General features: G+C 44.1%; 3 protein-coding genes across 3 annotated transcripts in view; all 3 read left to right on the forward strand.

The window, feature by feature from the left end:
- Positions 1 to 16269, forward strand: part of LOC123764756 (agrin) — a 251287-nt gene that overhangs the window by 50836 nt on the left and 184182 nt on the right. The gene's annotated exons all lie outside the window — the stretch shown is intronic.
- LOC138351075 (sperm acrosomal protein FSA-ACR.1-like) lies at positions 10394 to 11128 on the forward strand. The gene has a single exon (XM_069302701.1). The coding sequence runs from the start codon at positions 10394 to 10396 to the stop codon at positions 11126 to 11128; it is 735 nt and encodes a 244-aa protein (XP_069158802.1).
- LOC138351076 (ras guanine nucleotide exchange factor E-like) lies at positions 11204 to 11959 on the forward strand. The gene has a single exon (XM_069302702.1). The coding sequence runs from the start codon at positions 11204 to 11206 to the stop codon at positions 11957 to 11959; it is 756 nt and encodes a 251-aa protein (XP_069158803.1).

Consider the following 16269-nt stretch of genomic DNA (forward strand, 5'->3'; position numbering starts at 1 on the left):
TGTATGACAGTACATCCGTTGTCAAGACAACGCCAGGGGAGGTTTAATACATTATGGCTGTTGTCAAGGCAACGGAGCTCTGTGTCCAAACCTGGAGCAGGAGCGTGAAGCAGCGATAAGAGATACGCGGCTTTGTGGTGCAGGCTTGCAACTGTGCATGTGCAACCTGTTGCTCTCCTGCCACACACACACGCGCACACACACACACACACGCACACACACACACACACACACACACACACACACACACACACACACACACACACACACACACACACACACACGTAGTTTCAAAGCGTTATATGATGAAGAGTGCTGGGAAGACGGGACACCACGAGCGTAGCTCTCATCCTGTAACTGCACTTAGGTAATTACACACACACACACACACACACACACACACACAAAGGAGCCTTACGAGCGTTATATACAACCAAAATTATGCTCACCCCATATTCTTGATGGTGGAAATTAGGTATGTGGGTGGTGGAAAGTGATGGAAAGGTAGAAATAGTGGAGGTTGAGGGAAGCTGGAGGCTCGGAGACTATAGAGGTTGGAGGTTGAGACTCTTACACGGCAGTATATTAACCCACTGTGCAGGGTGACGAGAGACACTCAAGATTATGCAAGTATCGAGAACTATATCTTGGTAGTGAGACAAGAAGCAGCAGCACGCTTGGGTACAAGATAAGCCCAGCAGCCCCGCCAACCTTGAAACATTCTATGCCTGAACGGTGATCACAGAGGAGAATGGTGGGTAGGCTGCCAAGTATTAGCCTGCCAGAAAGCCCTTGTCATTGTACCTTCCTGGAGACGAGTCTGCAAGAAGCAGAAACACTTGGGTGTAACGGTAGAAGTGCTCCAATGAGTAGTAGAAACCCAAAAGTAATTAAATGCAATGAGTTTGAATGAGTCCTTCAGGGTTCAGTACTTGGACTCGTCTTATTCCTGACATGAGTAAAAGTACTACCATTAGCAGTAATGAGGATCTGGAGGACGATGTGGATAAACTTAAACAGTTATCTGAAAAGTGGCTGCTAGAGTTTAACCCTTGTAAGTGCAATGTAATAGAGATCAGTGCCTAAAGAAAAGGGGGGCCCAGGAAACAAGGCTTTATCTAGTAATGTAACAACCCCAAGAGCCAGATAATTGCATAAAGGCATCGCCCTTTAAAAGGTTGGCAGATATAATTATTACCTTTAGGTGCCCTGATTACACACCAAAACACACACACACACACACACACACACACACACACACACACACACACACACACACACACACACACACACACACACACACACACACCCAGAGACATTAGAAAGAACTTTTTCAGTGTCAGAGTAGTTAGTAAATGGAATGCACTAGGAAGTGATGTGGTGGAGGCTGACTCCATACACAGTTTCAAATGTAGATATGACAGAGCCCAGTAGGCTCAGGAACCTGTACATCAGTTGATTGACGGTTGAGAGGCGGGACCAAAGAGCCAGAGCTCAACCCCCGCAAACACAACTAGGTGAGTATCCACACACACACACACATTATGCATTAGGAAGTGATGTGGTGGAGGCTGACTCCATACACAGTTTCAAGTGTAGATATGACAGAGCCCGATAGGCTCAGGAATCTGTACACCTGTTGATTGACGGTTGAGAGGCGGGACCAAAGAGCCAGAGCTCAACCCCCGCAAACACAACTAGGTGAGTACACTCTAGGTGAATACACACGCACGCGCGTACACATACACACGTATAACCAGCCTACCACACGAGAAATACATCGTCCGTTAGACAGTCATCGTGGCCCATCCTGGTAGCCCCCAGCATGACAAACTAGGGAGCGCTCTCATGATTACATTAAGTTACCGGGCCAAGCTCTGCCGTAGAGGTAATCAGGCAAAGTAATCCCGGCTATCATGGGCAGCCTTTACCTGGGTCATCAGTCGTTGATGACGTGTCGTATTGTCGGCCCGCTGTCACCCTGTCGGGCCGCTGTCACCCTATCGGGCCACTGTCATGTAATTGAGGTTATGGAGCGGCCCCAAACCCCCACACCACCCCCCCCAAACCCCTCCTCCACCGCATTCACCTCCCCCTCCTCCCTGTGACATTAGTCTCACCCGGTCCCACACCTGGTCACACACCTGGTTCCACACCTGGTCACACACCTGGTCACACACCTGGTCACACACCTGGTCACCTAGTCTTCCCTCTTGTACTCTTGGTCTCCACCTGTCATTTTATATCAAAGTTCACCTGTGCAAACTGTGATACAATTAGTTACAATAATATTGTTACTAGTAATATTAGCAGTAGTAGTGGAAGTATGATTGGTAGTGGTGGTAGTGGTGGTGGTACTGGTGGTAGTGGTGGTGGTGGTGGTGGTGGTGGTAGTAGTCTGATGGTGGTCGTTTTGATGTTGTTAAAGATTCGCTACCTGGAACAAAAAGTTCCAAGTAACACGGGCTATGGTGAGCCCGTAGAGGTCGTTTTGAGATAATGCTTTGCTGAGGCTGTCAGCTCAGCGACGCTATCAGTGAATATTGGACGGCAGCTGACGTGTCAACTGAGATGACAGCTGCAGTGTCACGAAGATTTCATAGTGTCATCTTAGATAGCAGTAAGGAGTGTCAACGGAAATGGCACCCGGGGTGTCAAAACTGATATGTCCTGATCCCCCAACCAAGATGGCAGCTGGAATATATGATAGCGTCTCACCTGAGATAGCAGCTAGTGCTAGAAGGAATGATCCCCAAAAAATAAAGGAATATCCCCCGTTAGTGAAATGTCAACAAAGGTGGCCAATCACGTCTCGTAAAATTTGTGACTTTGCAATCTGAATCTTGAAATTGTAATTCATCTAATTTCCTCTGCAGGTTAAACCTGAATTTTTATTGACTAAGTTTACGGGTATAGCACTTTTTTTTAACATATATGACACACCTGACTTGTAATTATTAGGTTTAATGCTGCACTATGAAATCACGAAGAATGTTTATTTTGAGAATATAATGTTTATATAATGTGGTCAAATCTGCGCCCCTGTTTAATTGGTAGTATGACTGGAAAATCCAGAAATTTTACTCTTAAATTTTACTCTATTTTTTATTTTCAGTATTTTACTGAAAAAAATACTCTTTTTTAACCCGGACGCAGGTTCGAATTCTCGTCACGGCCCTTGTGGATTTGTCCAGAAACGCAGGTTCGATCCTATCGTATGGCCTCAGAATTTTCTTACGTTTGGTGGTGTTCTTTAATATTTAAGTCGAAATTTTGTTGGAATTTTTTCATTCATTCGTTGAAACTTTCCAACAGCTATGTTGATATTTAATATTTAAGTCTTTATACATTTGTAGTGTCACGTGAAGATTAAATTGCCTAGTTTATTTTCATTGTTGCTAATTGTTGTAGTTGTATATAATGGGAAAGACCAATTACCACACCTAGTAAATAACATAACATATAAATATATATATATATATATATATATATATATATATATATATATATATATATATATATATATATATATATATATATATATATATATTCAAAATCCTTATATGGGGTTTTGAATTTTAGCGAACCAATGGAGAGGCAAAAATAGTTTTTACTTTTCATATATAATAATATTGTCACTCCTTGGACAGTAGCTCAACCACTTGGCCTGGACGGTAGAGCGACAGTCTCGCATCATGCAGGTCGGCGTTCAATCCCCCGACCATAAAGTGGTTGGGCACTATTCCTTCCTTAAACCCCATCCCAACCCAAATCCTAATCCATTCCCAGTGCCATATAGCACTGGGTCGTAATGGCTTTGCGCTTTCCCTTGATAGGGGAATTCAATTCCTTTGGCAGTGTGTTGATCACCTCTCCGCCTGCATATCCCGTTAATGCACACACAAAATCATACTAACATGATATATATATATATATATATATATATATATATATATATATATATATATATATATATATATATATATATATATATATATATATATATATATGAGAAAATCCACTGGAGCTTTGAGATGGGCTCGAACCTGCGACCCTGGCAATGCCTTGGTCGCAGGTTGCATCGCCTCACAGCCATGGTTGATTGTCTCATTCTGGCTAATGATGTTCTCGGTCTAGAAACATGTTCTCTGGCAATTTACATTAGGTTAAGTTAGGTGTTTAGGTTCTTTTACCAATAATTTTGTATTTGCATTTACCGAGGTGGGATTCGAACCGAGGACATAAGCGAAGCACTGTTCGAGAAATCTTCAACCTTCGTCCGTTGTAAGTCGGGTGTTAGATATTTTTTATTCATAAACACGTGGTGTGAGAGCTTGATAAAAGAGAATTTGGCATTTGGTTGTGAGTACTGACTGCCACTCTCAAGTGATCACGTTCGAACCTTTCTCAGTCATTGCTTCACTCTGTTCAGATCACTTCTCTGTTTCACGAAGATACTACAAACACAAATAATTGTCAGCATAATTCATACATCTAGCCTAACCTAAGCTAGACCTAACTATACACTAAATGCTAACGTGTGTGTGTGTGTGTGTGTGTGTGTGTGTGTGTGTGTGTGTGTGTGTGTGTGTGTGTGTGTGTGTGTGTGTGTGTGTGTGTGTGTGTGTGTAAGAAACGGTTAAGAATTCACAATACTTTAACATTTATGAGTGCGTCTTTGGGGTCGGCCGCGGCTTGGACGAGAATGGCCTGTAGACAGGTCGGTGAAGTCGACCACAGCTTAGACGAGAGTATCCTGTGGACGGGTTGCTGGAAAATCCAGGAGAGTTGTAGCCGTCGTGAAAGCGAGAAACAATCATCCGGTTTTATTGGATGTGAACTGGGGGTCTGCGTCGGCCAGTTGGTGGGTGTTGGAATGCCAGAAATCCCTGCAATTCGGGTCTGGGCGGGCTGATGTCCCCCCGCCCTCTTGCAGGTCTGGTCCGGTTGATGTCCCCTGCCCCCCCATTGCAGGTGTGGGCAAGACATTCACCCCCAGACACAGCATGACTGAAACCCAAGTTCTGGTTCTGATGGACTTGACTCGTTGGAGGTGAGTCGAAGGGTTTGGGTGAGACGTAAGTGGTGAGTCGAGGAGGGGGTTGAAATGAAGGAACCGGATCCGCTTGTGCTGGGGGCCCTTGGAAATTCAAGCCACGTGCGAGTGACAGATTATTGTATTGGTGCGTTCTGAGGTGATAAATGTGACTGGGAGCGATTTAATTTGTCTCGAGGAGACAGACAGATGACTGTGAGATGGACAAATGGCTGAATGATAGACAGATGACTGTGAGACGGGCTGGACACTGGAATAATATTTAGTGGTAATCCTGCGCCTCCAGTCCTCAGGAAGGTTTCTGTGGTTATTAAACAAAAAGAATAATTAATCCCCTTAGATTTCGTGTTGGATCGCAGGTTATAGTCAGTCTCTGGAGGGTTATTAAGGCCACATCAAGAGCATATTGACCAACCATCAAGTACGAGGACTTTAGTCCTGAACATTGTCCAGAACTAAATATATATATATATATATATATATATATATATATATATATATATATATATATATATATATATATATATATATATATATATATATATATATATATATATTTGTCAGCATAATTCATATATATATATATATATATATATATATATATATATATATATATATATATAATAACGCTAGTTATTATGATAACACAAATACACTGTATGGTAGTTTTGGATGTATATATGATACAGCATAAGAACAATGCTTCATGTTTGAATGGCACGCTGGCACTGTGACAAGTTGAATCATTAGAGGTTGATAATGATGGAGATGCTACCTGGTGTACTCATCTGGTTGTAATCGCCTAGTTGTGGTTCAGGGGGTTGAGTTTTGGCTCTTTGGTCCCGCCTCTCAACTGTCAATCAACTGGTGTACAGATTCCTGAGCCTACTGGGCTCTGTCATATCTACATTTGAAACTATGGAGTCAGCCTCCACCACATTATTACTTAATGCATTCCATTTGTTAACTATTCTGACACTGAAGAAATTCTTTCTAATGTCTCTGTGGCTCATTTGGGTACTCAGTCTCCACCTGTGTCCCCTTGTTCGTGTCCCACCCGTGCTAAAGAGTTTGTCTTTGTCCACCCGATCAATTCCTCTGAGAATTTTGTAGGTGGTTATCATATCTACCGCTTTCTCTTCTGTCTTTCAGGGACGTGATGTTTAGCTCCCTTAGCCTTTCCTCGTAGTTCAGACCTCTCAGTTCTGGAACGAGTCTGGTGGCATACCGCTAAATCTTTTCTAATTTGTTTTCTGTTTAACTAGGTATGGACGCCAGTTTGGAGCTGCATTCTCCAGCATTGGTGTGACATAAACGGTTATCTTGAGATGATTTCGGGGCTTTAGTGTCCCCGCGGCCCGGTCCTCGACCAGGCCTCCACCCCCAGAAAGCAGCCCGTGACAGCTGACTAACTCCCAGGTACCTATTTACTGCTAGGTAACAGGGGCATTCAAGGTGAAAGAAACTTTGCCCATTTGTTTCTGCCTCGTGCGGGAATCGAACCCGCGCCACAGAATTACGAGTCCTGCGCGCTATCCACCAGGCTACGAGGCCCCTATACAGGGTCCTCGGTATACAGGGTCCTGAATGTTTCCTTACGCAAACTTCTAAAGGCAGTTCTTATATTGGCCAATCTAGCATATGCCGCATATCATCTGGAAGATCGTTTACGTATATTAGAAACAGGATGGGTCCAAGTACAGAGCCCTGTGGGACTCCGCTGGTAACATCTCGCCACTCTGATGTCTCCCCTCCCCCCCTCAAAGTTACTCGCTGTTTCCTGTTACTTAGATACTCTCTTATCCACTGGAGCACCTTACATTTAATCCTGTTTGTTGCTTCAACTTTTGTTACAGCCTTTTATGGGGTATTGTGTCAAAGGCTTTTTGACAATCCCAGAAAATGCAGTCTGCCCACCTTTCTCTTTCTTGCCTAATTTGTGTTGCTTGATCATATTAGTAATTGATCATTGATCAAATAATCGATCAAATTATTGATCATATTAAGCCTTTACGATTTACCATCTCTGAACCCATGCTGGTGGTGTGTTACAAAGCTATTTCCCTCCAGATGTTCTACGAGCCTTTTACACACGATCTTCTCCATCACCTTGCATGGTATATAAGTTAGGGAAACTGGCCTGTAGTTCAGTGCCTCTTGCCTGTCACCCTTTTTGTATATAGGGACTACATTAGCTGTCTTCCATCTTTCCGTTAGGTCTCCTGTTTCCAGTGACTTGTTATACACCATAGAGGGTGGCACACTTAGTGCTTCTGCACCTTCTTTTAGTATCCATGGTGAGATTCTGTCAGGCTCAACAGCCATTGTCACATTCAGCTCCAACAGATTCCTTTTGACTTCATCACTGGTAAGGTAAAATTCAACAAAAGCTGCTTGGTTTGCTTCTTCCTCATTTAGTGCAGGGGCTTCTCCTTGTTCTATTGTGAAGACCTCCTGGAATCTCTTGTTGAGTTCTTCACACACCTCCTTGTCATTCTCTGTGTATCAGTTCTGCCCTTTTCTCAGTTTCATCACTTGTTCCTTCACTGTTGTTTTCCTCCTTATGAGGTTGTGGAGCAGTTTTGGTTGGGTCTTGGCTTTACTCGCCTTGTCATTTTCATACTGTCTCTCTGCTTCTCTCCTCACTCTGAGGTACTCATTCCTGGCCCTCTAGTATCTTTCCCTGCTCTTTGGTGTTCTGTTATTCGTATAGTTTCTCCATGTTCTTGTACTCAATTGCTTTGCTACCTTATATTCCTGATTGAACTATGGGGTCTTCTGTTATTTTTCATTTTTCTCCTTTTGGGCTGGGATAAACCTGTCAGCAGCTCCCTGGCATTTCTGAGTGACGTAGTTCATCATATCCTGCACAGTCTTTTCTCTGCTTTCTGTTTCCCATCACGAAGTTCCTCATCTCGACATATTTTCCTCTCCAGTAAATTAGTCTTTTATCTTCCGATCACTTCCTAGGATAGGTTATCCCTACCTCCACCAGATACTCAAATATCAATACACTTTGGTCACTAATTCCCATGGGGGCTTCAAATTTTATTTCCTTTATTTCTGACTCCTTCAAGGTGACTGTCAGGTCGAGTGTAACTGGTTCGTCATTGCCTTTCATTCTTGTGGATCCCTTGACATGTTGGCTCAGAAAGTTTCTTCTTGCCACTTCCAAGAGTTTAGCTCTCCATGTATCTGCACCTCCATGTGGTTCCCCATTCTCCCAGTCTATCTTACAGTCTATCTTTCCATGGTTGAAGTCGCCAATGATTAAGAGTCTGGATCCATTCCTGCTGGCAGCTGATGCTGCTCTCTCTATTAAATTAATGGTTGTCATATTGTTCCTATCGAACTCCTGTCTTGGTCTTCAGTCATTTAGTGGAGGGTTGTAAATGACTGCTACTATTATCTTAGGTTCACCCATTGTCATAGTTCCTTTTATTTAATCTCTGAATCCTTCACAGCCCGGAATTCCATCTCTTCAAAACTCCAGTCCTTCCTCATCAGCAGGGCCCCCTCCTCCTCCACCTCCTTGTTTCCCTTTCCTCTCTTTCCTTACTATATAGTAGTCCTGTGGAAACACTGCAGTTGTTATGAAGCCTGATAATTTTGTTTCTGTGAGTCCTATTACATGTGGGTTATCTTCCTGCAGCCTTTCCGCCAGATCATTTGCTTTGTTAGTAATCCCATCGATGTTTAAGTACATTACCTTGAAGCTCACGTTCCTATATCCATTTTCACACTCCCTCCCCACTAGTGTAGGAAGCCGTTCCATGGGCAGGGCTAACTGGGTAGTCTCATCCTTCTGTGGGGTAGTTACAAGGGGTTCGGGGGGAGGTGGGGAGAGGGATGGAAGGCTTAGATCTTGCCCAGGCCTGCTTAGGACAGGAAGAAGACCAGGGAATAGGGAGGCAGGGGGTACTCGGGCTAAGGGAAGAGGGAGGATTTGGGTGGTATAGTGAGCATTGTGTAGGGGGAAAGGGAGGGTTTGTGCTTGGGGTGGGGTGGGCTCCTATGGGGTGGTGGGCTGGGGGTGTTGCAGTCCCCTCTGGGGTTCCTGAATTGCTGGTTTGGGGTTCCCCACTCCCCTCTGGGATTGCTGGGTTGGAGGCTGAGGTTCCCTGGTTCCTTTCCCTCTTCTTGAGGGGAGAGAATGTGGGCTACCTGGTGTGAGTGCTATCATGTGTGACTGCTACTTGGCGATACCAACCACACACCAGGAAGCCACTGAGAGACCTACACCCATATTGAAGCAAATATTGAATTATATTTTATTTCCCAAATAATAATAATGCTTTTCTTTTTAACTTTATAAGACAACATTTGATTTTGAAATTGTATTGTGTTGTCTGTTCCAGGGAACACCTCCTTGCCTTGTTACCTTGAGATGATTTCGGAGCTCAGCGACCCCGCGGCCCGGTCGTCGACCAGGCCTCCTTCCTCTACCCCCTCCCCTCCCCACTCCCTCACATGCAAATTATGGAAACAAAATTTGTTGACGTAATTTTTTTATTATTTTTTAGCATAATTTTACAGAAACACATTTTTTTCAGGGGAAATTTCTATTTTTTATTTTGTTTCCGGGAGCCGTGGGCGCAAATTTTCCCTAACCCAGCTGTCGTATTTTCTCTATAAATGCGTAAAAAAATATAGAGAATTAAGGAGAGGCTAAACATAATAATTCCGCAACTTTAGGGTTAATAATTAATTGGTTAATTAATTATTTAACACAGTTAAGCTTTTAATATCATCTGGATTTTTATTGGGAAATTTCATGCAAATGTGAAGGTTTTGCAACATTGAAATATATGTATATCTGTTTATATATATATATATATATATATATATATATATATATATATATATATATATATATATATATATATATATATATATATATATATATATATATATATATATATATATATATATATAACGACACTATAGTCGTCGCGGGAGGGAGGGAATGATCTGGGGAAAGTGCCAAGCCATAACGACTATATAACACTGAGAACGGGGATCAGGATAAAGGATTTAGGATGGGACGGAGGGAAGGAATGGTACCTAACCACTTGTGGACGGTCGCGGGGATTGAACTCCGACCCGCATGAAGCGAAACCGTCGCTCTTCCGTCCACCCTATTGAATGAAGACAGCGAACGCGACCTTTCTTAATTGGAGATCTTTTCACCTAAATAATATATCCACTGCAAATGCCTCTTTTAAATGGAAATAAATAACCCAAATGCCTTTTTTTATTTGTTATCGCTTTTAGCGTGTGGATAATTATCTAAATCATGATGAGGCCAGTGTACAATTATGGGAACAAGGGGGGAGGATGGGGGGGGGCCTTTTCCCCACATTCCAGTTAGCAGCAGAAGCAGGTAGACCAGAGGAAGCAGGTAGACCAGAGGAAGCAGGTAGACCAGAGGAAGCAGGTAGACCAGAGGAAGCAGGTAGACCAGAGGAAGCAGGTAGACCAGAGGAAGCAGGTAGACCAGAGGAAGCAGGTAGACCAGAGGAAGCAGCAGCAACAGCAGCGGACGCTATAGAATTAGCAGCAGAGGAAGCAGTTGCTGTATTTTGCGGCAGAGTATGCAACAGCTACTGCTCTTGCATACTCTGCAATGCTCTGCATGTTCCTTCCTCAACAGCAGAGGAAGGAACAGCAGAGGAAGCAACAGGAGAGGAAAGAACAGCAGAGGAAGGAACAGCAGAGGAAGCAACAGGAGAGGAAGGAACAGCAGAGGAAGCAACAGGAGAGGAAGGAACAGCAGAGGAAGCAGCAGCAGAGGAAGCAGCAGGAGAGGAAGGAACAGCAGAGAAAACATCAGCAGAGGAAGCAGCAGCAGAGGAAGCAGCAGCAGAGGAAGCAGCAGCAGAGGAAGCAGCAGCAGAGGAAGCAGCAGCAGAGGAAGCAACAGGAGAGGAAGGAACAGCAGAGGAAGCATCAGCAGAGGAAGCAACCGCAGTAGCACCAGAGAAAACAGCAGCAGCAGCAGCAGCAACAGCCACAGAAAAGTGGAAGAAACAAGAGGATCATCAACAACAAAGAAAAAAACAGCAGCAATAGCAGCATCATCATCAAGATGAATACATGAACATCAACAGTAGCAACACTTGTAACAGCAGCCACTGCTACTGCAAGATGAACATCAACAGTAGCAACACTTGTAACAGCAGCCACTGCTACTGCAAGATGAACATCAACAGTAGCAACACTTGTAACAGCAGCCACTGCTACTGCAAGATGAACATCAACAGTAGCAACACTTGTAACAGCAGCCACTGCTACTGCAAGATGAACATCAACAGTAGCAACACTTGTAACAGCAGCCACTGCTACTGCAAGATGAACATCAACAGTAGCAACACTTGTAACAGCAGCCACTGCTACTGCAAGATGAACATCAACAGTAGCAACACTTGTAACAGCAGCCACTGCTACTGCAAGATGAACATCAACAGTAGCAACACTTGTAACAGCAGCCACTGCTACTGCAAGATGAACATCAACAGTAGCAACACTTGTAACAGCAGCCACTGCTACTGCAAGATGAACATCAACAGTAGCAACACTTGTAACAGCAGCCACTGCTACTGCAAGATGAACATCAACAGTAGCAACACTTGTAACAGCAGCCACTGCTACTGCAAGATGAACATCAACAGTAGCAACACTTGTAACAGCAGCCACTGCTACTGCAAGATGAACATCAACAGTAGCAACACTTGTAACAGCAGCCACTGCTACTGCAAGATGAACATCAACAGTAGCAACACTTGTAACAGCAGCCACTGCTACTGCAAGATGAACAGCAACAGTAGCAACACTTGTAACAGCAGCCACTGCTACTGCAAGATGAACAGCAACAGCGAACCAGCGCCCCCTAAACCCCCCTAAACCCCCCCCTAAACCCCCCCTAAACCCCCCCTAAACCCCCCCCCCCTAAACCCCCCCCTAAACCCCCCTAAACCCCCCTAAACCCCCCCCCCCCTAGAAACACCTCTTCTCTATCACCCGGAAATTCGCTAATTAGACATACTTTTTTGGCCAGCGAAAATTTAGCGGGGTATTACCTCCTGTGGAGCTTATCATTGCGGCTTTTCCCCCTCTATTTCCTTCCCCTGTTGAAAAGGTAAGTAATATTTGCGTTTTGAAGGAGAACTGATGTTAGCGAAAACTTTTGGGATTCGAAATACATATTCCATTTTTTTTTGGTTCCTCTGGTTGGGTTCCCGAGGGCGTATAATGAATCAGCTCTCAGGATTTTTGGGGGAAAGTTTGCGATGATTACTAATAGGATGAGAGCAGGGTCGTGAGCTGAGGGGTGGGGAGGGGGGGGGGAGTTGAGAGAGGTGGTGGGGAGAGGGAGGAGCTGAGAGAGAGGTGGGTAGGGGAGTTACGAGCCAAGTAACACACACCACACGTCAATACATATGAAATACATAATACATATCCCGCTACACAAAAGGCAACGGAATACAGGCACCATCTAGTATAACATAAAAGCGTCTGTCTGTTCGGTGCTGTAGATCAGATGCTTGTGGGTAGCCTCACCAAACTTTGCAGTGTGACGAGTGGTTATTCGGGGCTGGTCGTAGGTGGTTCAGGAGTTCCCCCGTGTAAAATACAATAATATGTAATCGCTAAATACCAGACTCAATCCTCACTTACAATCACGGACACGTTATTGTTTTAAAATTATTATGTTTGTCTTATGAGGTTTATTGATGAAGACATTGGGTACTGAGTACTGTTACGGTGATAAGGGGAAGGTGGTGAAGGGTAGGGAAGGGGGTGAAGGGTAGGGAAGGTGGTGAAGGGTAGGGAAGGTGGTGAAGGGTAGGGAAGGTTGTGAAGGGTAGGGAAGGTGGTGAAGGGTAGGGAAGGTTGTGAAGGGTAGGGAAGGTGGTGAAGGGTAGGGAAGGTTGTGAAGGGTAGGGAAGGTTGTGAAGGGTAGGGAAGGTGGTGAAGGGTAGGGAAGGTGGTGAAGGGTAGGGAAAGTGGTGAAGGGTAGGGAAGGTTGTGAAGGGTAGGGAAGGTGGTGAAGGGTAGGGAAGGTGGTGAAGGGTAGGGAAGGTGGTGAAGGGTAGGGAAGGTGGTGAAGGGTAGGGAAGGTGGTGAAGGGTAGGGAAAGTGGTGAAGGGTAGGGAAGGTTGTGAAGGGTAGGGAAAGTGGTGAAGGGTAGGGAAGGTGGTGAAGGGTAGGGAAGGTTGTGAAGGGTAGGGAAGGTGGTGAAGGGTAGGGAAGGTGGTGAAGGGTAGGGAAAGTGGTGAAGGGTAGGGAAGGTGGTGAAGGGTAGGGAAAGTGGTGAAGGGTAGGGAAGGTTGTGAAGGGTAGGGAAAGTGGTGAAGGGTAGGGAAGGTGGTGAAGGGCAGGGAAGGTGGTGAAGGGTAGGGAAGGTTGTGAAGGGTAGGGAAGGTGGTGAAGGGTAGGGAAGGTGGTGAAGGGTAGGGAAGGTGGTGAAGGGTAGGGAAGGTTGTGAAGGGTAGGGAAGGTGGTGAAGGGCAGGGAAGGTGGTGAAGGGTAGGGAAGGTTGTGAAGGGTAGGGAAGGTGGTGAAGGGCAGGGAAGGTGGTGAAGGGTAGGGAAGGTTGTGAAGGGTAGGGAAGGTGGTGAAGGGTAGGGAAGGTGGTGAAGGGTAGGGAAGGTGGTGAAGGGCAGGGAAGGTGGTGAAGGGTAGGGAAGGTTGTGAAGGGTAGGGAAGGTGGTGAAGGGTAGGGAAGGTGGTGAAGGGTAGGGAAGGTGGTGAAGGGTAGGGAAGGTGGTGAAGGGTAGGGAAGGTGGTGAAGGGTAGGGAAGGTGGTGAAGGGTAGGGAAGGTGGTGAAGGGCAGGGAAGTGAAGAGTAAGGAAGGTGGAGAAGGGTACAAAAGGCTAAGGAAGATGGTGAGGGGTTAAGAAAGATGGTGAGGGAGAGGGGGGGGGGTAAGGGAAAATGACAAATCGAAGATAGTCACCGGTAGCGAAGGTAATGAAAGAGAGGTAATGCAATGAAGGAGAAGAAAGGTGATGAAGGGAGGTGAAGGAAGGGAGGTGAAGGTTGAGGGAAGTGGGTGAAGAGTTGGGAAGTTGAAGGGGAAAAGACAAGCCAAAAGGGGAATTCAGAAAGACAAATTTCTGCTCCATGACCAAACTTCCACTAAGTGTGGAGTGATGAGGACGGTCGTTCGTAGAGTAGATGGTTACAGATATGGCCATTGTGTTTGATAAAGATGGTGACGGTGATGATAGTGAGCTGTGAAGATGGTTACAGTGATGGTAGTTGTGTGTAGTTAAGGAGAGGAGGAATATAGTGAGCAGTGAAGATGGTTACAGTGATGGTAGTTGTGTGTAGTTAAGGAGAGGAGGAATATAGTGAGTAGTGAAGATGGTTACAGTGATGGTAGTTGTGTGTAGTGAAGGAAGGGGGGGGGTGAATATAGTGAGTAGTGAAGATGGTTACAGTGATGAAGATAGTGTGTAGTGACCCCGAGCGACGCTTGGTACCCGCCTGTGGGTACAAAATATCTGCCTTAAATATTTTAATTAAATAATGATGAATTCGATTGCTGATTGATGAATTCGAGTTTATGGCACCACTTTTTTGTGAAAAAGTGAGAAACTAAGAAGAGCAAGTGTATTGAAAATTAACTCCACGAACTAGTACCTGTGGATCTTAATCATGTAAGATTATCATGTAAGATTATCATGTAAGATTATCATGTAAGATTATCATGTAAGATTATCATGTAAGATTATCATGTAAGATTATCATGTAAGATTATCATGTAAGATTATCATGTAAGATTATCATGTAAGATTATCATGTAAGATTATCATGTAAGATTATCATGTAAGATTATCACGTAAGATTATCATGAAATAAGAGTCAAACTCTCTCTCACACAAAATGGGGAGTACAAGCGCTAAGATACACTTACATCCCAGCACCAATAATCCGATGCTGATTCTTCAACAGATAAAACTGTGAATATGAATTTATGCAATGAAATAACTCGAGGTAAATTCACCTCAATACGCCATAGCAATATGAAATAATTGATGGCAAATATAAAGGGATTAGTTAATGTGATCTTAATGGAAAAATCATTTAATGTAATTAAGTTATTAGTATTTCTACTGATAACAAAGGATAACAGCTTAGCTGTAAGACATACGAGAAGAGTAATCGAGAGGTTACGCGTCTACTACAACTTTTTGCTGCAGGATATTTTGCAACACGTGCAAGATGGGCAGCATATCTTCTCCCACGACGTGCGAACAGCAGCTGAAAGGCAATTACACTGCAGACTTCTTCTACATAAGAAATAATAGATATATCTGATAGCGCAGAATTCTTCCACATAAGAAATAATTTATATATTTTCCTAAATAAATTACGGAAACTGCTAGAGAGGAAACGTACAAGTTTATGTTGTTATATATATATATATATATATATATGACATAGGGACAACTAGCCTACATGTTTATCTGTGATCACAGAAAACAATAAAGAAATCAACTTTCGAAATAAAGTTGCCGAGCCGAGTGTCCATTGATTAAGGGAACAGTGCCAATCCTCCGTCTTCAGCTGGTGCTGGAAGGACGTCGATTACGGGTTGGTAATAAACCAGTTTCCAGGACACTGCTGCTATCTGCCAAAGTAATATAGCGTCGCTCTCGCAGGAGTAGGAGTAAGCAAGAGACGTTGCTGGCTGGTGTAGGAGCAAGTAATATGGCGTCCGAGCCAGGGGCCAGATTCACGAAAACACTTACGCAAGCACTTGCGAACCTGGGGCCAGATTCACGAAGCAGTTACGCAAGCACTTACGAACGTGTACATCTTTCCTCAATCTTTGACGGCTTTGGTTACATTTATTAAACAGTTTACAAGCATGAAAACTTGCCAATCAACTGTTGTTATCGTCATAAACAGCCTCCTGGTGCTTCGGAGCTGATTAACTGTTTAATAATTGTAAACAAAGCCGCCAAAGATTGAGGAAAGATGTACAGGTTCGTAAGTGCTTGCGTAAGTGCTTTCGTGAATCTAGCCCCAGACCCTTACGCTGCTCTCTCTCTTTCTTTTCCTTCCCTCGTCCTAATACGCATGCGCACAACTCCAGTAGGAGCCCCGAACGTAAAATATTTTATTTATCTGAGATTAAATTAGGGAAGGAAGGAATTATGAAGAATATTTACTGCATAAATAAATGTATTATATTGTATTA

The sequence above is a fragment of the Procambarus clarkii genome, chromosome 48, assembly GCF_040958095.1.
Source record: "Procambarus clarkii isolate CNS0578487 chromosome 48, FALCON_Pclarkii_2.0, whole genome shotgun sequence".
Taxonomy (NCBI): Eukaryota; Metazoa; Arthropoda; class Malacostraca; order Decapoda; family Cambaridae; genus Procambarus; species Procambarus clarkii.

Coding starts and splice junctions, on each gene's coding strand:
- LOC138351075 (XM_069302701.1), top strand. CDS start 10,394: ATGGGGGGGGGCCTTTTCCCCACATTCCAGTTAGCAGCAGAAGCAGGT.
- LOC138351076 (XM_069302702.1), top strand. CDS start 11,204: ATGAACATCAACAGTAGCAACACTTGTAACAGCAGCCACTGCTACTGC.